This window comes from Rhyacophila brunnea, unplaced genomic scaffold, assembly GCF_057557595.1.
Source record: "Rhyacophila brunnea isolate RB1 unplaced genomic scaffold, BYU_Rbru_1.0 scaffold_11, whole genome shotgun sequence".
NCBI classification, from domain to species: Eukaryota; Metazoa; Arthropoda; class Insecta; order Trichoptera; family Rhyacophilidae; genus Rhyacophila; species Rhyacophila brunnea.
Genome location: NW_028232763.1, coordinates 32,687,692 through 32,714,886, shown reverse-complemented (window position 1 = coordinate 32,714,886; position 27,195 = coordinate 32,687,692). Strand labels below are relative to the sequence as shown.

At 32.0% G+C, this 27,195-nt stretch overlaps 2 protein-coding genes across 2 annotated transcripts in view; one reads left to right on the top strand and one right to left on the bottom strand.

The window, feature by feature from the left end:
* The window catches only part of LOC147078615 (aldehyde dehydrogenase family 1 member B1, mitochondrial), a 34,060-nt gene extending 8,247 nt beyond the window's left edge, over positions 1 to 25,813 (bottom strand). Inside the window, exons 1-7 of the mRNA XM_085960253.1 lie at positions 25,731 to 25,813; positions 11,850 to 11,954; positions 6,049 to 6,316; positions 5,063 to 5,179; positions 4,666 to 4,853; positions 3,348 to 3,450; positions 765 to 949 (exon numbers count right to left, since the gene is read on the bottom strand). Coding sequence (XP_085816379.1) covers positions 765 to 949; positions 3,348 to 3,450; positions 4,666 to 4,853; positions 5,063 to 5,179; positions 6,049 to 6,316; positions 11,850 to 11,954; positions 25,731 to 25,760 — 996 coding nt within the window. The 5' untranslated portion in view covers positions 25,761 to 25,813. The remainder of the gene's footprint in view (positions 1 to 764; positions 950 to 3,347; positions 3,451 to 4,665; positions 4,854 to 5,062; positions 5,180 to 6,048; positions 6,317 to 11,849; positions 11,955 to 25,730) is intronic.
* Positions 1 to 27,195, top strand: part of LOC147078614 (lipase member H-B) — a 78,213-nt gene that overhangs the window by 28,886 nt on the left and 22,132 nt on the right. The window lies entirely within an intron of this gene.

Here is a 27,195-nt window from a genome sequence, read left to right as displayed (position 1 = left end):
ACATAATAAATATAAATTAAAATATTACGTTAAATATATCTAAAAAGTAAGAAAAATATATTGAACAGGCCCACGTTTTCGCTTGATGCAATTATTGAAAATTGAACATTTTTATTTTTCGTAAAAATCGATTGATTTTAGATTGAAAAAAAAACATTAAAACTATAATTAATTGACAAGAGAGATTCACTAGTTCCAAGAAAACTTATTAAACAACATTAAATCGATAATTTTGTTTCAAGAAATTACTTGGAACAATAAATATTTATTTTAGTAAAACCCTTATTTTTAGCCATTTTTTCAAATTTGTCGCTTTCTCTTTGAAATAAAAAAATATATTTTATTTTTCCCATTGTATTTAGATAGGTATCGATCGATTAAAATATGTTTAAAGCTTTAATTTGATAATGAATTTCTATGCCTCTCCCCCTTAAAAGTAATATTTCTTACTCACTATTATTGGTTGCCAAGTGGGTCCTAGCAAATAAATTATTAATATGTACGTGCGTTACTATGGAAATCAATATGAAATGTCAAAATGACATTTCTGTATTCTATAATATTTATTCAGTATTTCTATCAAGTACAATAAAAAGTTTTTATTAATACATAGAATTGTCAAGTTTATATGATTCAACAGAAAATTTAAAAACGTGGTATATAATAAGTTTTTATCTTGTAATTATTTTTAGTTTGTTTCACCGATGTATCTATAGTCTAAGGATGTATCTGATTTATAAAAAAGGTTTCCATATTTTGTTTACCTGCGGTCCCTGTTCGGTGTCAACATTGTTCGGGTCGCCAACCTTCCTCTTGGACGCCTTCAACGTTGCCTTCTCCACGAACTGATCGTAGATTTTGTCTTGGACAAAAGTCCTTGAACCAGCGCAGCAGTTTTGTCCGTGATTGGCGAAGATTGCACCGTATGCGATCTCCACTGCTTCATCAACTGAAAGAGAAGTATATGATGGTCTGTTAGATTACATATTATTATGATATGTACTATAATAAACACTGTTATTATATACGTGCTATCATGGCCCCCACACCCTGAAACGGGTCCCCAGGCCAGGATCTTTGGTACCCCCCCTACCTATCACTGAGATTAAAGGCAGTATGGCGCTCTACAGTAACTTTTGCAAATGGTGTTCGAGGTAAAATTAAGAGTATTTAGTATATTTTTTAGCGATTTTTAGTATTTCTAATACATCAATCCATCATTGATTTGTCGAGTATCGACACGCATCAAAAATGGCATCGCATAACTACTTACATGCTTAAAAACCATAATCAACATTAATATTTGAAGTAAATTAGTCCTTTATTAGATTTTTTTACTATTAGGGTCAATTTATGATGTGTGTTTATCTCCTTTATCTGGTTGACCCACCACGCCGGGCTCCTCCTGAGCCCGGGCCCCCAGGCTAGAGCCCTGTCAGCCCCCCACTTATGGGGGCAATGCGTACCATATTATAACTTTAAAATTAATTTGATATTTGGTCAAGAATTTTTGAATTATAATTTTTTGTAGAATACGAATTTAATCCCGTCCATAGGCCGTCCCGTTCACGTGTGCTAAATTTGCAATCGACGAAATTGGACAAATTTACAGGTCGTCCAAAGAATCGTTTCGTTTTTATTTTCATATGTCAGCTTTTAAAATGTTCAATGGTTATTGACCATCACTATTTTAATTTTAAATAAACTGAAATAAATCAACCAAAACGATTATATAATTACTATTATATAAACTAATGCACCCAACGTAAAACATTTGTTTTCATAAAGTCATTTCATAGCTTAATGTTATATTCCAGTAAACTACTTTCTCAGTGGGTCTATTCTATACTTATCGACCGCTTAAGGTGACGCATCAGTGAAACGCCAAATAATTTTCAACTGTACGTGCGACGAAATTTTGTACTCGCTTCGCATTCCTTGAGAGAACGTCGAGTCAGATATACGTCACTTTGCTGCGTGATGGCGACGGGCCAATTAATTCTAAAATCGTGTAAAGATGACTAAAAACGTTACCCATTTACTTTAAAAAGAAAACATGTCAATGAATATATTATTATTGTTACTAATAGAATAATAAACAGAACATAAAATGGACGTATGTTGGATTTATATGAGAAATAATATTTCGTTTGACAGGCGTCTTTTGCACCCGCGACCCGCAATCCGCACATCGCCTAGCAACGATCTTTTTAGACCGTGCCTCAACTAATGCATGGCCTTAAGTGATAAATATTATCAAACTTAGGGTAAGTTTGTATCAAAGTATTAGCACTTATTGTAACAATTACAATAAGTTGGTTGTAATTGTTGCAATAAGACAAGTGCTATATTTTAACTGCACCTCTCTTGGCTGTGATAAAATTTAGAGCGAGATAGACAGTTTTGACTGTTTAGACGGCTAACTTATCGTAATAATTATAATAACTCAATACAAATATGTAAAAAATACTATCACTTTAACACTTTAGCGGTCAATAGTCGCCTTGTGTATAGAATAGACCCGCAGGTAGATAATATCGACTAACCTCACCTAACGTATGTTTTTATTTTAAATTGCATTCACAATAGCCACACTACAACATTTAGTATTATGCCTATAGATATTTACAAACATGCACCTGTTTGTGAAAGTAAATTAAAAATTGTTGAATATATTTAATTATTCTCGAGATTGAGGTTGCTGAAATCCTTTTTGATTTTGTATATAAGTTGCAGTGTCCCCTGGAGGAAGTCTTGCTGCAATAGGCAACAGTTTATTCTCAAAAATTAAATGATAATATTATCAGCTATTCTACACAGGCTTCGAAATGTCGTTTGAAGAATAACCATAGGATATTGTACGACATATATGCCAGCTGATAGTTACTATAAAATAAGTTTACATGTAAGTTGTACGTATGCAGTTCATCGTGGGACACTTATTCGTGCGCCGCAGTACGTGAAACATGAGTTCGTATAACATTAATTTTATCAAATGACGAGTTCTTCGTTGAACATTTCACCGTGGAATACATTTGTACGTATCTTACAAAATGCGGCGATAGTTTGCAAATAGTACTGTTACAATTAGATTAACCCTAACCTAACCTAGTAAAGACATCTCCACATGTTGTAGCATACGTACAAATATACTCCACGGTGAAATGTTCAACGAAGAACTCGTCATTTGATTAAATGTTACACAAACTCATGTTTCACGTACTGCGGCGCACGAGCGGTGACTGTTAACGTACAAATTTCCGGATATGATAAAATAAACCAAATAATATTAAAAATAACCGCGAAAGCTCACAATATAATATTATGTATTTGATTGGGAAACTCACTATCAGCATCATCACAGATTACGAGTGGACTCTTTCCTCCAAGTTCAAGAGACACTTTCTTCAGATTAGACTTCGCAACGGCTTCCATGATCTTCCGGCCGACCTGAAATAACCATAAACAGAATTTAATCTCTGTAGTTGGGAAAACTATTTGAACAGACAGTTACATGATTAACTAACTAATTTTTAGTTGATTTTTCAATTATTATTAATTTAATCGTCTGTTTAAAATGTATGTAGGTATTTTTCAAAACACTATTAGTGATAAAATTAGAAACCTTCATCCGCCACTGTGCAACATAGAACCGTGAATATAAATAGAAATGCCGATTATTGTAATACTAAGTACCTAAAGGTACATTGTCAAGTGACCGTAAGGTGATTTGCGATGACAGCGTCACAAAATACAATCAAGATATTTAAAAAAAACTGTTGGAATCTATCCACTAGTGCAGGGTTGGCGAACCTTTTTACGTACGCGTGCCAACATTTCCCAAATATAATTTTTCAACTGTCTGACGTGCCGAGTTTTTAAAAATAATATTTAAAAAAAAAGACAATGTTCTAGACACCCCTCACAAAACGTAGCACACATATAATATTTATCCGATTTATCCATTTTTTCTATTAGGCCATACATTTCGGTTCACCAATTTTGAAACTGTCTGCCAGAATTACTACTACTAGCTTTTGTTCCTTATTTGGTGCAGTCATTTTTTGTGGGTAGAAATGAAATTGTATGTTAAAGTATTAATTTATTTGGCTATTTGCGCACAAATTGACACCAGAATTACTCCGATCAAATAAGGGCATTCTCTCGCTACAGTGGTCTCAAGCATTATACATCGATACAAATTAGATGTTTGCAGCGCGGCATTCCCCGCCGCCTGATGAGGTTAGTGCGATAACATTATATGTGACGCATAAAGTCTAAGACCGACCTATGCAATTATATATTTAAATTAAACCTAATGCTTAATCTTGAAGAGCATTTTTGCCTGCCATATTTTATACAATGCAATCTGTCATTTATTATTATTAGTATTTTTATCTCTCTTCAAACACGTGCCAAGCAAAATCATCTCGCGTGCCACCAGTGGCACACGTGCCATATGTTAGTCACCACTGCACTAGTGACTAGAGGAGTATTTTAATGTCAATGTATGACAGAAATTGTATCAACAGTTTAAAATAAGAAAAGATTGTTAAAATTGTTATCCAGTATATAATATAATTAATAATAATCTCTGTGAACACAGAACCCAGAAAAATAGGTACTGGGGTAGGGCAACGGGACCATATTGTTTATTTAACTTACAACAGTAGATCCTGTGAAAGCAATTTTGTCGATGTCATTGTGCGAAGAAATAGCAGCTCCAGTGTTCGGTCCAAATCCTGGAAGGACGTTCAGAACTCCATCAGGGAAGCCGGCTTCCTTTGAGAGCGCTGCCAGGTACAGAGCAGTAAGAGGTGTCTGGTCAGCTGGTTTCAGGATCAAGGTGCAACCTGACGCGTTAAGAGTTGACAGTTTAAATTAAAATATAACATGTAATTTTTAAGTAATTTTAAATCAAAAGTGTGGAGACACTGAGATATTTTCACGTTTTGTAAAACTTCCTCTTAAAGTAATCTAAACCCTCACAATTACGTCATTGACGACAGATAATACAATTCGCGTAAAAATGTCAAATCGATAGAATTCTTTGAGATTTTACCTGCAGCAATAGCTGGTGCCCACTTCCATGCGAGCATCAGGATTGGGTAGTTCCATGGGATCAACTGGCCACAGACACCGACTGGCTCTCTGCGAGTCATACAAATAACTGGCCCATCTGAAATATAATAGTATTGCTTTCAATAGGTTATGTTTAAAATATATCATCTTCAAAGTTGACTAATCTGATACCTATTTTGTGAAACGTCATGGAGTAAAAGAAATACAAAAAATAACAGAAGCGTAACGCGGGATGGTAAAACGAATGTTGAACATTACGTACATATACCACACAATAAAACCACAGATAAAGAACCAGACAAGAGTAGCTCGGCATGATGGGGGCATGGATACAGTGGTATCTAGGATTTGCAATACCGGTATTTTAAAACTGGTATCCCAGTATTTTTCGATACCGAAATACCGGTTTTAAAAATCAGACAATACCGAAATATTCGGTATTGACAGTGGAATAAAATGTAATAATAATTAACATAAAAGACTTAACAGGATGTATTTATTTCCTTCCTTCATTTCGGTCCTTCATCGTCCTTGGTGACCAGCAATGAAACATGCTACAATTTTTTCATGTTCATTGTATGCAAAATAAATAAATTTGAATCTGAAAAAATATTAATATTTCAACAGATTTTTACGTATATTATATTTATTCATAGATACTGTTTTTTTCTGTTTAATACCCGTATTTAATAGGAAATACCGGTATTAATATTTTCATTCGGTATTGCAATCCTTGTGGTATCCAAAGGACACTAAATGGCCGTCGGACCGCACCAAAACTCGCTGGATAAACGAACTCAACAAGTTTAGCGAAAATACGTGGTAGAGAATAACTAGGGATCGAGAAAAGTGGATCAACTCCAGTTGATGGTGACGCCTAAAAAAATAGGAATCAGATGTGCAATAAAATAATATGACCACTATTTTATTTTTTGTCAGAATAAAAAAAAATCGTCAAAATTTTACCAGCAGGAATAGTGTTTCCGTGAATCTTGTCACACCAGCCAGCATAGTATCTGAAGGTGTCCAAGGCGCAGTTGATATCGAATACAGCATCAGCGACGGTCTTGCCATTGTCGAGCGACTCCAGCTTGGCAAGATAGTCAATATCCCTCTCGATGAGTTCGGCCAGCTTGTACAGCAACTTTCCTCGCTGGGAGGCATCCAGGTTTCTCCATTCCGAGTTCCTCGCGAACGCCTTCCTTGCTGCTTTCACTGCGTTGTCAACATCGGCCTGTCAGATCAAATAATATTGTGTATATTTAATATTGCCAACTGGAACCTAATTACCATAGTTTCGATGCAAGAAGATGGCTACATAATAATATAAGTCTCAATAGGAGAAAATATTGTAGGAACGGATAAATCGTCTATGTATTTCGTTAAATAAAAATTATTTTTGGCAGTTGCCAAAAATGTTAGATCTCCACTTCTGTGGTTTTCTTTTCAAAATCGATGAATCAACATCCAGTTCCTCATAAGTACAGTGCGACTTTTATATAAAGTCTTTTACGTTATCGAGGTCGTATCTGGGGTTACATGTAAATTGTACGTATTATATTTCAGTTCGCTGTGAGCTTTCTTATCGGAAAGAGATGGCCGTATACTATACGGTCATCTCTATAGCACCGAGATGAAAAAATACGCGTTGTTCGTGGAGCATTGCAGACAATAACATTCAAATTTTATGAGATCTTAACATAACCTAATAAATAATCCAATATATCGGCTATTTTCAAAATTTGTTTGCTGCTGGCTTCCTGTAAACCGACAAGAACTGTGTTTTATTTAGACATAAATTTTATATCAGTACTATACGACCCAAAGAGATTGGACGGTCTTTAATTTACGACCATATATATCCGATACAACATTTCACGGTGAAGTGTGATACGGCGAACAGCATACGTTCAAGCCATTGCCGACACCAATAGGAATTTAAAAAAAATCTCGGTGGAAAAACTCTTAACAATAGAAAAATAATTCTCAAAATTCTCGAGAAATCAAAAAACCAATCTCGAATTCTTGAGAAAGCGTATATTCTTGAATCTCGAGAAATGAAAAACTAGTCTAGAAATCACAATCGAAGTGACAATATATTATTTTGTTAAAATTTAGTCCTGCGTTCTACAAATCTAGATGATGTGCGGTGGCGTCAAACGTGTGGTTTCCGTACGTACAACGTGCTTCCAAAAACTAATTATAATTCTATTATAATTATTATAATCCTTAGTAACTGCACGAAAAATATCATACAATTGTCAACTTTTATTTATTTATTTAGAAAAAATAGTATTACGGAATTACAGCGATTGGCCAATGCGCCATAATACATAATAAATACAAAATTATAAAAATGTTTTAATTACAAATAATAACTAATATAACAAGAGAATTGAAAACATGTGAAGGCCCTAATTATTATGTCAATTGGTTTAATTGAATTATATAATATACTCGTATAAATTAAAAAAGAGATACATTGACAATTATGCTTGCATAACATTAAATAATATGCATATAGATTTTCAAGCGCACTGTTGACATACATAATACTGAAGCTTTCAAATGAATAACCAGTTTACAAGTGAGTGCATTCAAACCAGTTTCAATATAATGCATTTTCTGAAGTAGTCATTTCACCTTATTGCAGTGGTGAAGAGTGACTTTTGTAAGTATGTAGGTGGGCTATGAGGGACATAGTGCATAGGTATCTACTTTCCAGCCATACTTACGGAACTTAATATGATAATAAAATTGTAATAATATAATATTACTAATGATGTATAATATTATGTACACACTAATGACAACTAATGATAACATCGTAAAGTTAAGAAAATATATGGTTTCCAATCCTGATATTTTGGAAAATTTAAATGTATATGCATACGCTCGTCATGGCCACGTACATGGTCGCAGACATTACCTCTTTTGGATGAGAACTGTTTCTTGGTTTCAGGCTTATCAGGCACTAATAGCGAAGATTGTGTGGTTGATCAATGCGCAGTCAGCGCTCTAAATGGACAGGAACGCACCGGAGCGCAGTATTATTATTTTTCCTTACTTTATATGCAGCATAAAATCAGTGCATGGTTGGTCTACCCCCGTGGGACGTTTCTGCTTTTTACTTATAAATAATGCATATTTACGATCATTTCATTAGTTAAATTCAGTGACGTCCCGACACAAAATGCCACCATATTTTTTATACAGTATTTTTTATCATCCTTTCATAACTCCAAAATCTAAGAAAGGTGTTATATGGATACGTTACTACTCGTAACAAAATATATAGGTACCTGCCACTATAATTTACAAAATTATATTAAGCATAAATATATTTTCCTCAAAAGTGGGGATTTTTTTAACGCTAGTAACTTAGTGTCTTCTTACATGTCATTTTTGTGATACTTACATTAATTTGCTCCGTTTTGTGGAATTAAGGGCGATCCGTGTCGCTTTTCTCTTCACAAAACTTGGCAACATTTGTAATGATATTTTTAGTCTGAGATCGCAAAGATTTAGGCATTATTAAATCTATAGCGATGCTTCGATACAAACTAAAATCTAAATAAACAGAATAAACTAGACATCGAGAACCTGACAAAAAAAATGCAGTCCTGTTAAACCTTTTATGTTAATTAATACATTTTGTTTCCAACTAGTGAGCTGATTTTTTAAATGTAAATATATATTCGTTATTACCAAGTTTATGTAGCTATTTCTATATATACCAAATGATTCTCCTCGATTTTCCGCCCTTCGAGTAACTGCCGCCCCTAAGCGACGCTCAATCTGCCTACCCCCACGGGACGTCACTGGTTAAATTAGTAATAATATCACAATGTTTACAGTCATTGAGGATGTCATAAGGCGAAACCTATAATTCTAAACCCAAATCCTATGAAATTGTACAAAACTATCATTAATCAGAGTGCGTGTCATTATGATCGCATAAAAACTTTGAATTAAAACAACACAAAATCTTATTATTGGTAGAACTAAGTGTGTACGAAATGTTAAATTTCGTATTAAACTTTAATTAATGTAATGATTGTCATAATAATTTCCAAACATGATCGCCTTTTTCAATTTAAGTTGCTCCAAATTCTATGACTTATTGTATCTGGACGACTGCTTATTACCACGTTTTTATTAGCTCGTATTCTTGTTTGTCCAACACAATTTTTTTTCTTGTTTGTCCAGTACAAATTTTTTCTTGTTTGTCCAAGATTTGTATTGGACGATTGAAGATTTTTAACTAACTTCCCGGCTAATTAGACATTTGAAAATTTAAGAATATATCAGAACACGATGACAATGCATTCTTTTAATACTTTTAGCCATCTTTAAGCAGAATTGAATTCATTTTCAGTTAATTCTGTTTTGTATGGAAAGTTAATTTGGAAAAAATCCGTAATCCAATCCACTATTATTGGTTGCTAGGGGTCCGGGGTCCTAGCAACTAAATAATTAATATATACGTGCGTTACTATGGAAATCAATGTGAAATGTCAAAATGAAATTTCAGTATTATTTCTATCAAGTAAATTTTTTTTTGATCATCTAAGCTAGTCAAGTCAAGTTTATATGATTCAACAGAAAATTTAATAACGTTGTATATGAAAAGTTCTTTTTATCTTGTAATTATTATTGTATTTTTAAAATTGTAATTTTCTTTTCTTATATTTGACTCTCTTATCTATGTACTTATATACTTTTTTATGTTTTTCAGTTTTTTTCTATTTTTCTTATGATTACTAGTATTACTACTAATGTGTTTTATTTTTTAACGATTTTAAATAACTCTCCAATTATATTCAATAAAACTGTACCTACCTAATATTGGATCAAATTTAATTTGATTTATTATGCTTTTTGTGTCCGCTTGTTATTGGGACCATCACATATTATTTTTTTTCTATATAATAATTATACTTATCCTCTGTGATTGATCCTGTTGGTTGACCTTAATAAATAAAAAATAGGGTTTTCTTTTGAATATGGAAAATGCATTAGGTATAAAAACACACTTCAGCGACACGCGCGGAAACCGAATATTCAAATTCTTCCTTACAAAAAGCAGTTCGAACAATCATTAAAAAGTAGTTAACTGTAAAATTAACAAAAAGTCAATAATACATACATATATTTTAAGTTAAAATTAATGATTACTCAAATAAATTACGGAAATGTTTGCAATAAATTTTATTTGTGCATTAATTTGTCAAAAAACTAAATATGCATTGTCATAGTTTAGTGAGTACAAAGACACAACAAAATACGATAATAATTCACTAAGCAAATTTACAGTAAGTATTATGTATCTTAAATTGCAGTATTATTTAGAATTATAGTCTAGAATAGTGTTTATATGAGGCAGTATTACATTTTAATTCCATAAATCGTCAAGACGCGTTCCTAATAATTTAAATTATGTTGACAATTTATTTATCGAGGTATCGCAGGTCGAGTATCGCTCTCCGACTGACAACGCATGCAAAATTATGTCCCACCTATTGCTGAAAATTATTTGCCGTTCCACTGAAGTATGCTCGACTTACTCTCATCGATCAAAATATAATGTTATATTATACTATTAAAAATTAACAGTGGCAACTATTCTGCACGCAAATTTTATCCACTGTAGATAACTGCAACTTTAAAATTAAATTTCAATCACAAAAAATATAAAAGTAATGCATAATATAGTCTGTTGCAAAGATGTACCTACCATCATGCATTTTAAAGGTTACGATTAAGATGATTTGTATATCGACTGTAGAAAGGAAAAAGGACGTACCTACTTAACCCTCATTTTTTTCAAAATAGGTTTTATTGGATACCTCATAATGTTGTATACGACTAAATACACTTTGTGTGTGTGAAAAGGATGTAAGTTGCGAATGCCGATTTATTATCTAAATTTAGCTGGCAAATTTTAAACAAGAAAGAAGTGAAGCCGGAAAACGACTTAACCGTCATTTTTGTTCGTTTTTCTTTAATTAACTCAATAATTAATATCAGATTAGGAATATATAAAAATCAATTTATTAATTATCACACCCTTTACGGTTGTGTCTATTTTTTATGAAACTATAAAAATATTTTACTGAAAACATTAACAAAAACGTTTTTGTGCCTCCTGTAAAATTTGATTTGTGTGAATTTTCTTTTCCTTTTTTCCTTTCTACAGTCGATATGATAGATGCACTAGTAATAATTTCTATGAGTAAAATGTAAAGGGCAATGAGTGTTAAAAATAGAAAAAAATGAGTTAAATGTGCCAAATGAACCCATAATACAGGAATTATTCACAAATGATAATAAGGATGAATCGAATTAACGTCTCTGAATTACTCAAGTTCACACAGAAACGTTTAAGTTCCCATACAAAATGGTCCAAAATCTCATTATGGTTCTGAAAAGTAACAATTTTAGAAGTAACGCCTTCTTTCTTTTGCACATAGATTTATTTTTTAGTCTCTCCTGTAGTCCTAGGTTATTTATTACCAGTGGCGTGCGGTCCATATATGCTTTAGATTTAGAATTTTAGATACTCCATACTATATATAGGCCACTCACTAAGATTCAATTACTTAATTACAAATGCCCAGATACATAATATGTATCAAATATAAGGCAATTATATAGGTATTCTTTAACGGCATCCATGCAAGCAAAAGTCACGGCACATACTGGGCGCCACTTAACCTGGTGTCAAAATATAGTGAATTTTAGGAGTGTTATTAAAAAATAATTACCTTGTCAGCTTCCGATACATCTGTGATCTTCTTTCCTGTTGCTGGATTGATGTCAGAGTAAGTTTTGCCACTGAGCGAGCTCACAAACTCATTGTTGATGAACAGCTGGAAAAATAAAACAGTATTCAGTGACGGTTTCTATGAAGCACATGAAGTGTTGGCTTAGTATTTGGTATCAAAATCTTATATATACAATACACTCTTGATTATTCCCGGATCTAAAAACTAAAAACGACTAAACTGCTAAAAAAATGGCGAACGTACATTAGTTTTAAAATAACGATAAAGAAAACATCGAGGAGTCGTTAGAACCCGGGTTTCACATATTAGTGATATCGTGTCCACAAGTAGCGAAGGGTGGAGGTAGGCTGTTAAGATCCAAAGATATAAATATTCAAGTCGCAAAACCCGCTTTGGACATTTAAAAAAACCCCTTTATTAATTATAAATTACATGTCATTTCCTTGCAAATGATGAAAAAAATATATTATTATAAAACATATATTGAGGTAGTATGGAATCCGTTTTAGTGATTTTTCGTTAGGTAAAAATAGTCGAAAGTTTGTGACTCGATGACTACATTTTCAATAGCCATTAGTCACTACCCGGCACCACTGACTTGTGTTGACACTTTGGATAATATATCTAATAATTGGGATTCAAATTGGTAAATTCGAAAATTCGTAGGTATTGATTTTAAACAATCATAAATTTTCTTCTTATGTAGGTAGGTACAAAGTCTGCATTATTTACCTGGTCAATACCAAGTTTATCGTATAAATGCATTTTTTTATGATCTGAGTACATATTATATTATTATTATAATTTAATAAAACGCAAATTTTTATAGTACCTACATTTTCGACTTTTATTAATTATATCTGAACCGGTTTCGTCCGTCTCAGAGGGACATTTTCAACTAAATAATCTTTCTACAACAGGCATTGATTAAAACAAATTCAATAGGTGACACAAATAATCAACCAATACATTGAATTATCCATCCAATAATACTAAGTCAATAACAATTAATGAAATTGGATATTAATAATTCAGAATACCTCATTAAGAACACTAAAACTATCGGGGTATAGCCTATAGGAAATATATTTATTAACCCTTTACTGCATAGTGTCGCAAATTTGCGACATTTCAAACTATTTTGATATAGCCAATGCCATCTGTGTAAATTATCAAATAATATCCTTTTTCGATGCCTAGAAAACTGTTTTACCATAAACATACTACTTTACCGATTTTGTTTGGACATTTCAAGAAATAAAGCATTTCTGCATTATAGTCTCTGCATTTCTGCTTTGACAGTTGACGAATTCGTATGTACGCGAAAATCCGCATTTGTAAATAAATAAAAAAAAATATACGGAAGATCGAAATTGGTTGAATAAAAATATCTACACATCAAATAAGGTGTGTACATTAGTTTTTTATAATTGTTTTCATTTGGTTTTGTATTTTGTCATACTAAAATGTAAGTTTTCAAAATGTCGTAAATCTGCGACACCACGCAGTAACATACAAAATTTAATGAAATTTTAAAAAAATATTTTTTTTATTATTTTTCCTTCATTCACAAGGCATTTTGACACCAAGAAAAAATAAAAATTTTCAAAAAAAAAAAATCATGCAGTAAAGGGTTAATATGTTCTATACTATCTACAAATAGCATTTATTTTTTAAGTATTTATATTAGACTAGCTGAGCCAGCTGGCTCTCGTATTTATAATAATACCCACTATCAGCAATTAATATATTGTGATAAAACTCACTACATATTATATTGAAATAGTTGGATTTCATTTTAGATTGTTTATTAAAATATCACCGATAGAATAAATCATCAAATTATTATCTTCGCTACTATGTACTGATTAGTATTATAAATATAATTGTATATATTTGATGTGTACCTACATATCTCATAGTATTGATAATCAATTAGTTACCTGACTAATCTATTTAATTCATATATGAGTTAACCCACTTATCTATAATCTAATAAACGAACGGATTAGTTAACCATGCGTTAAATACTTGCCATCTATATGTTAACCCACCTATCTCTAATCTCGTAAACACGGATTACTAATAATATGCGTCATACCGAGATAGCAAAATATATTAATAAGAAAACAAGTTTTTTTATCCAGTTGCTTTATAGATGTAATTATATGCAGTTTATTTAAAAAAAAATATAATTTTATTTGGTAGTGAGTACTTACATAAATAAGTAATGAGTAGATGGTTAATGTTTTTATCTCTCGTTTCATAGGTAGTATGAATATTTTTGTATGCAATATCGAATCAATGTCAAATCGACACTGCAGGAAATGAATACAATGGAAAGATTACATATCAATGTAAATAAATATTATTCCTCTGTCTGGCCTGCGACCATATGTACATTTAGTTGGGCACATTGATTGAGAACTAAGAAGTCTTGAAATAGTACCTAACTAACAATTTTGTGTATTGGGTCATTCAAAAGAGAATATTGCTCACCAGCGAAAACTAGAAATACATCTTGGTCGTAAATTTAAAAGTAGGTACAAACTCTGATGTGAAGCATCTGAAGTAGTGTTGCCAACTATCGTTGACAAAAACATGCCATACGGGGTAAGAAAACAAGCTATTTGGTAGGATTTTTTGCTGATCGAAAAAAAGTGCGAAAATTGAAAAAATGGGTATACCTACGTGTAGAAATCACACCACATTTTCCCAGAAACTCATTTAAAATTTGATAAAAATGATTAATTAATCTAACAACCTACGATAATACCAGAGAGTGAAATCCCCGACAATCTTCAATCCGATGCCATATTCCTAAGCACACATTAGATTATAATGTCTCATACCAATATAACTATAACGCCAATAATGCTCCTATTTACCGACATACATTCATTTAATATCTAAATAAACTAAAAATCTAGCTTGTTTTCAGCACATTTAAAGCTGCTGAAGACATCAAAACTGCTAATAAAAACGCCATAAGCTAGATACATTTTTTTGCAAGCTATATGCATATCGAAAAATGCGAGATCTGACAAAAAAAACGCTAAGTTGGCAACGCACCTGCAGTTGTTGAGGTCTGAAAACATCTCAGATGCATTTTTCCACGATTTGGTGTGCTTATTGAATTTATTTTTAAACAGCTCACAGAAGAAAAAGGAAATCCGTCGAACTTAGAGATGAGATCTTTTTGGCCGCCGCAGTAGTAGAATTGAATAATTGAGGTGTTAGTGATTGAACTAATATAAATGCACCGGTAGCCATATTGAGTAAATCGACTTTTAAATTCAATAAAGTATGCTATACATAATTGTAAATTCTACATAACTTGTTTGAACATTCTCAATTTAAATCTCGCTCTTTACTTATTTACTTATCACTAACACTAATCCAGCAAAAGAAATACCTATGTTTTATGTTTATTAACAATCATGATAAAACATTAACATTAATTACGGTTGCTATGAAAATAATAACAATATTTTGTCCATCCAAATGTCGGAAATAAAATGATGGTATAGATATGTATATATTTGAAGCCTTGTATAAATAGGTATATGATGATGTGAAAACTGTTCTTAACTAATTTAAAAAAAATGATATTCAATTAAATTCAATTCAATTTATTTTTAACATATTGTGGACATTACAAATTATAAGTTTTAGACGTTCACAACATGACATGAAACATTATTATAAATGGAAAAAAGTAATAAAAATGATAAAAAGAACATAATATAAACATACAAAAGCAGTGAAATACAATTATACATATATAGAAGTTCAAACAAGTACACTGAGTTTGCTAAGAAGATATGCCACTTGTACCCACTAGTTTAATCCTCAGCACATCAAAATACACATCAAATAAACAGTGTACTTATAAACTCTAAATAGGTAATTAAATGGCTGATTTATTAGTGGCTTATTTGAATAAACGCGCAGCGGATAGTGTGCCCTAGAATTTTTATTTTTATTTTTCATTGAAATATCAACATGCTATTCTCGTTAATTAATCACAAACCTGGCATGCGAATGATTAATTCTAATGGTATTTTTTTGGTTGGTGTTTGCGTAGATAATCGGTAGTCGACATTATTGTATACGAAACTAGTAAACGATATTTACTTGATTTCTGTTGACCAAGCGTATTTATTTAACAGAAATCACGTTTATTTTAAATTTAGCTACTTGGGGATCCACTCGTTTGACTCTTTGTCAGTTATTTTGTTATGCGTCTGAAAATCTACAGTGCAACTATGCATTGGGCCCTAGGCATACGTCCCTTAGGCATAAAGCCCACCAAAAAAGCGTTCGGTGCGCTGACTATACCCTTCACCTATGTGCACATGGAGCACAAAATAATTATTATTATAAGCGTCTCTCATAACAAAGCAATAAAAATATTATTAAATTTCTCGGGGCTTGTAATTAATATCGGACACGCAATAACTAAACAAAGAGTTCACTGTTTTTAAATAATGGCTTCTCGCCCGTCTTATCGACGACGCTTCGAGGAGCGTGATTTTGCTTGCCGTGTTCAATGTATGGACTACATTGTATTTTCGTTAATTCGTATCGCTGAGAAGCCAAAAAACGATGACTCATGGGGCAGGCGGACACAATGCGTCGTCAAATCCAGTGTGCGCTGGCGTATTTGATTACGTTGTATTTTCGATGATTTACGCGCCACTTGTGAAATTTTGCGCGAGAGCTACGCCTTAGTCTAATTTAGTTATGTGTTCTGGTGTATACCTATTATTATTTCAACTATTAAGAATATTACATTACAGTTCGGTATATTATACAGTTCCGTCACTCAGTTGACAAAAGACTGACACGTCCCTAGTCATGGGAAAAGTGACAATGAAAATAATTTTAATTATTATACTAAATGGTTTGTAACAACCTATTGTCGGTTTAATAGTTTTTTTATATTATTATTACTACCTATATAATTATGAGTAACTTTTATATGTACTAAACAATCACAGTACAATAAATGCATTTTACAATTAATTATACAATGGTAAACAATGTAAAACTTTACGATAGCTATGAAAACATCAATTGTATTGTTTCATCATGTATTGTATTAGGTTGTTTCTATAAGGACAGATATCACCAGTTTTTCTCTATAACAAAAATGAAGTAGGCATTATTTATAACCTTTGAAATATTAGCCTTTCGATCAGCGTTCTAACTATTTCCATGATAACTATACAACAATTTTTTTTATTATTTTTTCCTGTATATCTGTTTTGTGATAAATCAAAAACTAATGCACTAATTGAAGTTTGCAAAGTTTATAGACTACATTATTTTATTGTCAATTAAGAAGGGGTCTCGATAAATTTCCGTTAATCTATCGTTTCATCTAGGGATTGCAATACCGAATAAAAATACCAATACCGGTATTTCCTATTGAATACCGATATTAATACTGGTATTCGTAAAATAATTGAAAAAAAAACAGAAGTAGGAGACTACCAATAAATATAATAATATATATGTAAAAACTCGTTAAAATATTAATATTTTATAGCATGTCTCATTGTTGGTCACAAAAAAAACGATGAAGGGCTACGGAAGTAAGCCAGACATCACGTTACCCGACAAAAATACAGTCCTATTAAGTCATATTATAATTAATACCAAATATATCGGTATTGTCTGATTTTTAAAACCGGTATTTCGGTATCGGAAAATCTGGGATATCGGTTTTGAAATACCGGTATTGCGACTCATTTCGGGTACGAGACACGATTGGGCCCAATCGGTCCAATCGCTCAAAGACTAGTCCTGTTGGTAAGTACTCAAAGTACCCAAAATCATAGAATTCTCGGAGAAAAAATTTAATACAATTTTATTATTTAATAACCACTATTGAAAAACACATTCTAAACTAACTCATTGGCAGCATGTGAGATACAGTTAAAAACACTGCGTACTAATTTAATACTCGTATAATGAATGAATTATGTATCTAATCTAAACAAGAATAGTAGTTTTAACTGAATCCTTGAATAATGGACGTTTAATATTCTTTGGCCTACATACAGACGAATTATTTACGCAATGTACACAACATTGCTGCGTATAATCTTCCATGCGAATGTTTACGAAACACACTTTTTCAAAACAAACAATTTTCATTCTAATGGATTTAAGCTTTGTATTATTCCATTTGAGTCGTTTTTTGTGACCCGGGTTTCGCCTTTCGGCATCTTCAGGCACTGTATACACTCACCAAAAGGTAAATACACACTGACAACAAATACCTCTATTTTATATAACAAATCAATACAATAAAGTAGAAAAAATCTTTGTCACCTATCTATTAAATCAAGGATCACAATAATGTATAAAAATATATAACAAACAAATTATGAATAGTTGAAATGTTTGTAAAAAACCTCTACCTTATCAATAATAATACACTCGATAAGCGTATAAAATTCATCAAAACCTAATAATTGATCATTAGTAATTAAAACAATGTGTATTATGATGTGCAATTTTTAGTAAACCATAATACACGTAGCTATAATCCAGCGAAATAAGTGAACTTTTGTATAAAACAATGAATTTTGGCATGGTGAATAGGCATATGATAAGGGTCATGTTTAATAATATATTGAGCGGATTCAAAATTTACCCATGAGCCCCTGAATTCCAAAATGGCGGAGAAAGTGGGCCCCCGAGATCTTGGAATGTCTTTAAAGAACTGTCTTATAGGCGGATTTTGATAATTTCTGATATTTTTTTGATAATTTCTGTGATTGGGTGCAGTTCAGCGTTTATTTTATTATGGTCTCGCTACTAAACAGTGGAATGCGAACTATTGAAGGGATCTATCCTACTGAAGTCATTAGAAAATTTTATCAATAATTTCCGAGAATAATATGAAAACGTTGAAAAAGAGGCAACTGATTTATCAGGATTATCTTTTAATGATGAATACGGACAAACTCGCAGACAACAAAAAAGAAAAATGTTTTTTGATGAAAACAAAGAAGTCGGACATGAATTAACAACTAGAGAAGATTTCAAAGTAAATTCATTTCATGTCATATGTGATAAGACCAAGGCAGAACTATCGCAAAGAACACAAACATAATATGAAATAGTTATAGAGCCTTTTCGAATATTTTTTGATTTGAATCTATCAATGGAAGAAAAAAAGAACGCGATAAAAAAGTTGATGGATATTTACAAAGAGGACATTGACGTTTGTACTTTTGTAGATGAATTTGACCATTTTTAGATATTTCTTAAAGAAAACAAGCACACTATTAAAACCACACCAGACACTATCAAGCCGCCAAAGAAATGTCTTGCACATTCCCAAATGTAGAAATATTATTGAATTTTTTTTAACAATCGCCTTATCTAATGCGTCAGGTGAAAGATCGTTTTCTGTTTTAAAGCGTGTGAAAAATTATTTGAGAAGTACTATGGGAGAAGAAAGATTAAATAGTATGGCCATTTTGTTTATAGAGCAAGAAATTTCAAACCGAATTGACACTGCCATTAACATTATTTCTATTACTTTTGTTATATTTTAGGTTAAAAAATTAATGTTTCTAAATAATATTAAACTTTTTTTTTCTAACTTGAATTTGGGGGCCCCGAAATTTTTTCCGCTCAGGGCCTCCGCCTGAATTGATCCGGCCCTGCGTCTAAACCTACACTCTACATACAATAAAAATGTATTATCTATATATTATAAATGTATGAACGTGAGTGATAAATTCTTATTTGATTGAAACCATGATTATTTAGCAAATATGCAACTTATCATGACGAGATAAACAATGACAATTTAAATATTATTAATAATCAATTACAATTTAAATATTATTAATAATCAATTAATATAGTCATATATGTTTTTTCCTTCCAATTTTGAATGTGTACCATAGATTAAGATAAAGATTGCTAATTCTAGATTCGATTTTACTTTTTTCGACTTTTACCGCAGTCAGAACTATTTTCATTTGGACATATCGTATGACCGGATACAATTATTGTTATACCTACTGCAAAATATGATTGATTACTATTATAATCGTTTACTTCAGCTGGTATGTTATATAATTTCGTATTGTAAATACTTACATGAAATTATATGAAAACAACTTAACCTATTACGATGTTTGATGAGTGTAAATATTAAATTTATTTGAAACAAACACCGAAAGCTAAGCAAGCGAGCAAGATTAAAATAGTATAATATTTATATAATATATACTGAACATATAATATATCAGTGGCGAAGAGTGGAGGTAGACTATTAAGATACGACTTGAGTAGGGCATACTAAACTGTCAGTCAAACGTATTTATTTTCACTGAACTACATAATACTACAGTTTGTAGATAGTGATTGTTAGTTTTAAAATTCAATTAAACCCTGTCTCATCCAAACCATAGTAGATAAATAGTCAATAAATATTCATTTATCTATAAAATATTTTTATTAATTATGGTTTGGTTGGGTAGTGTTTAATGAATTATAAAAACTTAACCGATACCATCAGTAATATATATTCTTAATATTATTCAACGAAAACAAATAAGTATGACTGAAAAGTGTGCACCATTTTGTCTAATCGCCCATATCATACCTAAACTACTATAGTTTGATTTAGGCATGGTTTAATTGCATTTTAAAAACTAAGCAGCACCATCTGCAAATTATTGTATTCTTAGTTAAAAGAAAACAAATAAAGTATAGACGACAAAGTTTAGTGTACACTGTTTATGTCGAATCTTAACAGGTACTTACTGTTATAAGCCTAGGTATAATATCTACATTAGGATCATTGTCCCTGCAAGCTACTAGCCTTCTTATTATAATATAGTAATATATTATGAACAACTCTACACTTCTTTTATTAAATTAAATGTGAAAAGCATGTTACAGTAGCAATAATAGTGTTTTTGTATACTGTATAAATTTTTTCAATGTTTTTGACCGCACAAGATAATGTTTATATAGATAAATGAAAACGATAGCAGGCGGAAAAATTACGTCTCACTAGGTGAGCAGCTCACTATGGACCATCTGGCTGCCCAAATTCAATAATTTAAATAACATTCCAAAAAACGCCCCAAATTAAACACAACAAAAGTGATAACAAGTACCTACTCTAAAATTGTGAGAAAATATTAAATAAAATAAAAATAATTAAATATTGTACACGACAAAAACGTTAGAGACAGTACAGGTATAATATAAATAATATAATATACATGTGTACAATACTGTTATTATGCAGGTCTCGAAATAGACCGGAACGCACCGGAGCGCCGTTATAGATCATAAAATTACAAAAACTATCGTTCCTTTTCATGGAGATATTAATTTGACCTAATATATTTTTTTCTTTTTTTCAACGAATAAGATACAAGATTTCAGAATGTAACATTCTATATACTGAATATATATATAATTTGAAAACATCTCATGCATTTAGAAAAAGCATATCACGTAACAGCCACTAGTTTAAATCGTTGTACTTTAATAACAAGCCCGTAGCTTAATTGGAAAAAAAAACATAATGGCGCGAAACCAGCATAATATACATGTTCAAGTCCCGTCGGTGTCGTATTTTTTTTTACAAAATGATTTTTTCTAGTGTATACATCACAGAAGCGATAATAAATAGAATACCGATCGGCTATATTCAATACGCCGCACGTTGAAGCGGGGTTTTTGAATGTGCGAGTGTCCTACGAAAATGAAGCACGCATTACGCACGTGCAATAGTGTGTGTAATACACCAACATTAAATGAGCGTAAATGCATAAACCGAGAGCAGTTTTCAGTATTAGACGTACAACGTATTCTTGACACGTATGTAAGTTTAACACGGATTCTTCCTTACTCGAGACGGTTACCTGCTATCGCCTTACCCATTGGGTATTTCACTTCCCATTATTTCTGAGTTCCTGGTATACATGCATGCGATGTTTTTAAATTATGTATATTAATTTGACCGTCTGAGCTAGATATGTCATAATGTCATATAGCACACTTATTTTTTTACGAAATACATACACAATGAATTCGGTTCGCCGTTATTATGCCGTAAATACATTTTATCAGTACGAATAATTGATTAGAAATCGCACGATTTATTATTAGCTTCATTTACATTATGAGGTTGGTACTCACTGTTTAATTAATATCTACCGTTTTTGAAGTTTCTAAAAAAATATTGTTACTTCCACTGCAGCATAAAGGGAACAAGAAATGAGTGTCAAAATATGTTACCAAAAATTACCATGAAATATATCTTCTTCTTCTTCTTCTAATATATATACAAATTAATATTTGTGTGTTTGTGTGTTTGTTTGTTCGTATTTAATGCGCAGCCATACCGTTCATCCGATTGCGATAAAACTTTGTAAACTTATTGCTTGCACTTGCGGGAAGAGTATAGGCTATACAAATATATAAAAATGAATGTCTGTCTGTCTGTATGTCTGTCTGTCTGTGTGTCTGTCCCGTATGCGTTCCTATACCATTCATCCGATTGCAATGAAATTTTGGAAAGTGGTTGTATGCACACCCATGAAGGTTTCTAAATTAGAAAAATCATCATCTTCTTCTTCTTCTTCATTCTATTTTCGTTTATTCGTATGGTTCCAATACCATTCATCCGATTGCAATGCAATTTTGGTAAGTGATTGTATGCACATTCATGAAGGTTTCTGAATTAGAAAAATCATCATTTTCTTCTTCTTCTTCATTCTATCTTCTTTTATTCGTATGGTTCCTATACCGTTCATCTGATTGCGATAAAATCTTCGTCAGTTGTTGTGTTAACACCCACAAAGGTTTCTAAAATAGTACAACTATCTTCTTCTTCTTCATCTTCTTCTTCTTCTTCTTCTTCTTCATTTTATCTTCTTTTATTCGTATGGTCCCTATACCATTCATCCGATTGCAATAAAACCTTCGTCAGTTGTTGTGTTAACACCCGCAAAGGTTTCTGAAATAGTACAACCATCTTCTTCTTCTTCTTCATTTTATCTTTTTTTATTCGTATGGTCCCTATACCATTCATCCGATTGCAATAAAACCTTCGTCAGTTGTTGTGGTAACACCCGCAATGGTTTTTGAATTAGTACAACCATCTTCTTCTTCTTCTTTTTCTTCTATTCTATATTATTCTATTCGTATGCGTTCCTATTCCATTCATCCGATTGCAATAAAAATTTCGTCAATAATTGTGCCAACACCCGCGAAGGTTTCTGAATTAGTACAACCATCTTCTTCTTCTTCTTCATTCTATTTTCTTTTATTCGTATTGTCCCTATACCATTCATCCGATTGCGATGAAACCTTCGTCAGTTATTGTGGTAACACCCGCAATGGTTTTTGAATTAGTACAAGTATCTTCTTCTTCTTCCTTGGTTCCTATACCATTCATCCGATTGCAATGAAAATTTGGTAAGTGATTGTATGCACATCAATGAAGGTTTCTGAATTAGAAAAATCATCATCTTTTTCTTCTTCTTCATTCTATATTCTTCTATTCGTATGCGTTCTTATACCATTCATCCAATTGCAATGAAACTTTGGTGAGTTGTCGTGCGCACGCCTGCAAAGGTTTCTGAATTAGTAAAACCATCATCTTCTTCTTCTATTCGAATGCGTACCTACACCATTCATCCGATTGCAATGAAACTTTGGTAAGTTGTCGTGCGCATGCCCACAAAGATTTCTGAATTAGAAAATCATCTTCTACTTCTATTCTTATGCGTTCCTATACCATTCATCCGATTGCAATGACATTTTGATCAAGTGTTGTGCCCTTACCCGCAAAGGTTTCTGAATTAGTACAATCATCTTTTTCTTCTTCTATTTGTATGCGTTCTTATGCCATTCATCCGATTGTGATGAAATTTTGACCAGTTGTTGTGCGCACGCCCGCGAAGGTTTTTGAATTAGTACAACCATCTTCTTCTTCTTCTATTTGTATGCGTTCCTATACCATTAATCCGATTGCAATGAAACTTTTGTCAGTTGTTGTGCGCACACCTGCAAAGGTTTCTAAATTATTATTATATATAATACAAAGTTTGTTGTTTGTTTGTTCCATCCAATTTTGATTTTTTTTACTACATATTAATAACATTAATAACGTTTTCATATTTTGGATTCGATTTTAATTTAGTGTTCTTATGTTTGACCTTTACTCCTATTAGAATTATTTTCATATTGCCATATTGTATTACACAGATATTTTAATATTAAAAAAATAATTACCTCTTATTATTTTTCAAATATCTAAGATAAATATAACCACGAAGCGACCCTGTGCGAAGCCGGGTACTTCAGCTAGTAATTAAATAATTATTAATTTAATTAATTAATTAAATTATTTGATGGTCATAAGTTCTATTGTAGCAGTGTTTTAAAGTGGTGATTTTACTCGAGCGATCAAACGAAGCATTCAAACGAAAATGGTTGAGTAGGTTCATTTTTTTCAAAAACATTTTTTTTTCAATGTACAAGACAAATAAGGGAAGCATTATGAGCAAAGTATGTTCTAGACCAGTGGTTCTCATGTGAAATTTAACTGTGGCCGCACAATTGACATTGACAGTTCTATGGAAACGTCTGGTGGCCGCACCAAATTTTACTTTAGCTGTGATTGAAAAAATTAAAGCTAAATTTTATTTACTAAAAAAATGGATCGGTTTATTTATAGAAAAGTCCATTTAATAAAATAAATTAATCAATACTCATTTATTTTTTCCAATGCGAGCCGCACTGCTGTTTCTAAGTTAAAATCTAGCAACTGGCTTCGATTTGTTTTTTGTGAAGTGCATTACACACACTAAATAATCTTTCACGGTTTACAGTAGTAGGAAAAATCGACAATATCAATAAAGAAATGGTTGCCAATTCGTAGAATTGACTTTATGCTCAGAAACCGTATATTTCACACATAATCAAAAAACACAGTATGGATCATTTGAGCGTGGAAAGAAATTTAAGACAAGTCATGTGTATTCAACCAATTTCATAATTTTATAAATAAAGTTTTGAAATTGTATTCTGTAAAGTGCTGCACATGAGGACCACTGTTCCAGACACTATCATCTTTACCGAGTCATCAAAGATAATTTACATCAGCTGTTGTCTAAGCGATCACAATATCAGAAACGGTAAAAATATCAAAAGACACATTTTAAATCTGTGGTCGGTAAAAAAGAAAATGTTATAAATTTACCCGAGAAATTACTATCATTTCTCCCGATTAACCAAATGAAAAACACAAATTTCAAAATGACTAACTTTACACTTATCGGTAATAAACCGAAGATGACATTAAAAAAAACGATATCTAAACGTTAAAATACTTTTTCTCAACGTAAAGCACTTAAGTCTCTATTCGATTATTTTTAACATAATACAAACATTGAATATTTGGAAAATATTCCGTGTTTTCTTTCAGAAATTCGATGTATAAATTTCAGTAGATTTACGACAGTTTACTAACTACACCTAGTTTACTAACTGTGTCGATATTAAATGCATCTATTCAATACGACGTTTTCGCATATTTTGATCCTTCAACTATATAATATGTAAATAAAACTTATTTTCGTTTCAAGAAGAAACGTCAGAAGAAATACCATGAAGAAAAAAAAACACTGATGTTTTCACTATACAATCTATGCACTCTGTACGCATGCCCGGAGTTTTCCTGTCAAAATATTTTTTTCACACGAATTTTCCGACTAAAACGTTTCGGGAAGACGCGTTACGACTGTCAGAGATGATTTCTTCTCTTGTTTAATCTGATTCAAGACGGTTATAATAAAATACCTTTGTGTATTTGACATCTACGCTCGACATTTTGTTGCGCTTGCTTTGTGCAGTACTCTGTCTCAACAAAACGAATCACTACTGAAGCGCACGGGCAGAATTTACACATTTATATTTGTAGATACCGTAGGTAGAGAAATACTTTGGCTGATAATGATATAATCGACCGGTAGGGCAGCGTTTCTCAAAGACAGACAGTATCCCCACTTTATTGTCTGAACGAGTTAATTTTAACCAATGAATACAACCAGCGTATCTCTCCTAATTGACATGATTAAATCAAAATACGAACACGGATTCTATCAATTTAATATACAGTTTTATACCCTGAAGTTACGCGATAGGTGGGTCCGACGAAAATCGCTTAAGTCGAATTCGGGTATAACTTTGCATAGAAATACATATAAATTTTGTTTAATTGGGACAAAATACGAACAAAAACAGTAATTTATATATATCGACCATGTCCGATCCTAATAAGATCATGGACCTCCACAGATTGGAGGTTTGTATTAACAGATTTTGTTTTTACGAGAAATGGATGTCAGCCACTTGCTCAACCTATTAGGTCCATACTATGACTCATATACAAATTGAAAAACAATTTGTGTACTTGCCAGACCCAGGATCCGAACCTGGGACCCATGACGCTATAGGCCGACGCTTAAGTGGGTGTAAGACAAATATTTAATAAAATTGCAGTTCTTTGTACATATCAAAAATAAATGAGTTATTCCGATCTCGATGGCTTCAAAAAATCTAAAAAAAAACGTCTGACGACACAATGCCTTCTTTTTTTTATTCCTTGCTTTGTAGCTATAACGCGTTCTTCGTTCAGTATTTATTATGTTTTCTAAAATTTTTAAACCCTTTTCAATTGAATTGAGATCTTCTGTCAAGCTTGCAATTATTGTCTTGTGCTTTTCTGGCGGAACTGGGTCTGAACTCTGAAGTGTTGCCAAACGAAAAAAATCAAGAACCGCGTAACTCCGAGTTTACGTAAGTCCTGGTATAGGTATTACTGTATTGTAATACTATAAGTACCATATAATTTAGTATAATGTAAGAATGTCAAATAAAATAATCACCTACCTTTATCAAAAACTTAAATACAATTGATATTTACGAATAACTTATATTCTTTTAGTCAAGAATGTCCTCTATGGCGGATCCATCGGTCCAGTTATATTTAATAAAAACGGAATCAGTATGATAAAATTTGCGTTCTATTTAAATTAATTTAACAATTACGTTGAGGTATTTCAAATTTCACTAATCGAAATGCAATGCGCTTTGCAATCAAGGTAAATGACATTACTAACTAAATTTTAACCGATTTTAACCGGTTTATTACCGACACTCTTGTACTTGCAAATAATGAAATCATTATTTTTGACTAAGACACAAAAAATAAAATCCGCAGGGAAGATGAACATCTAGAAAACTCGTAGTATTTGGCCAAATC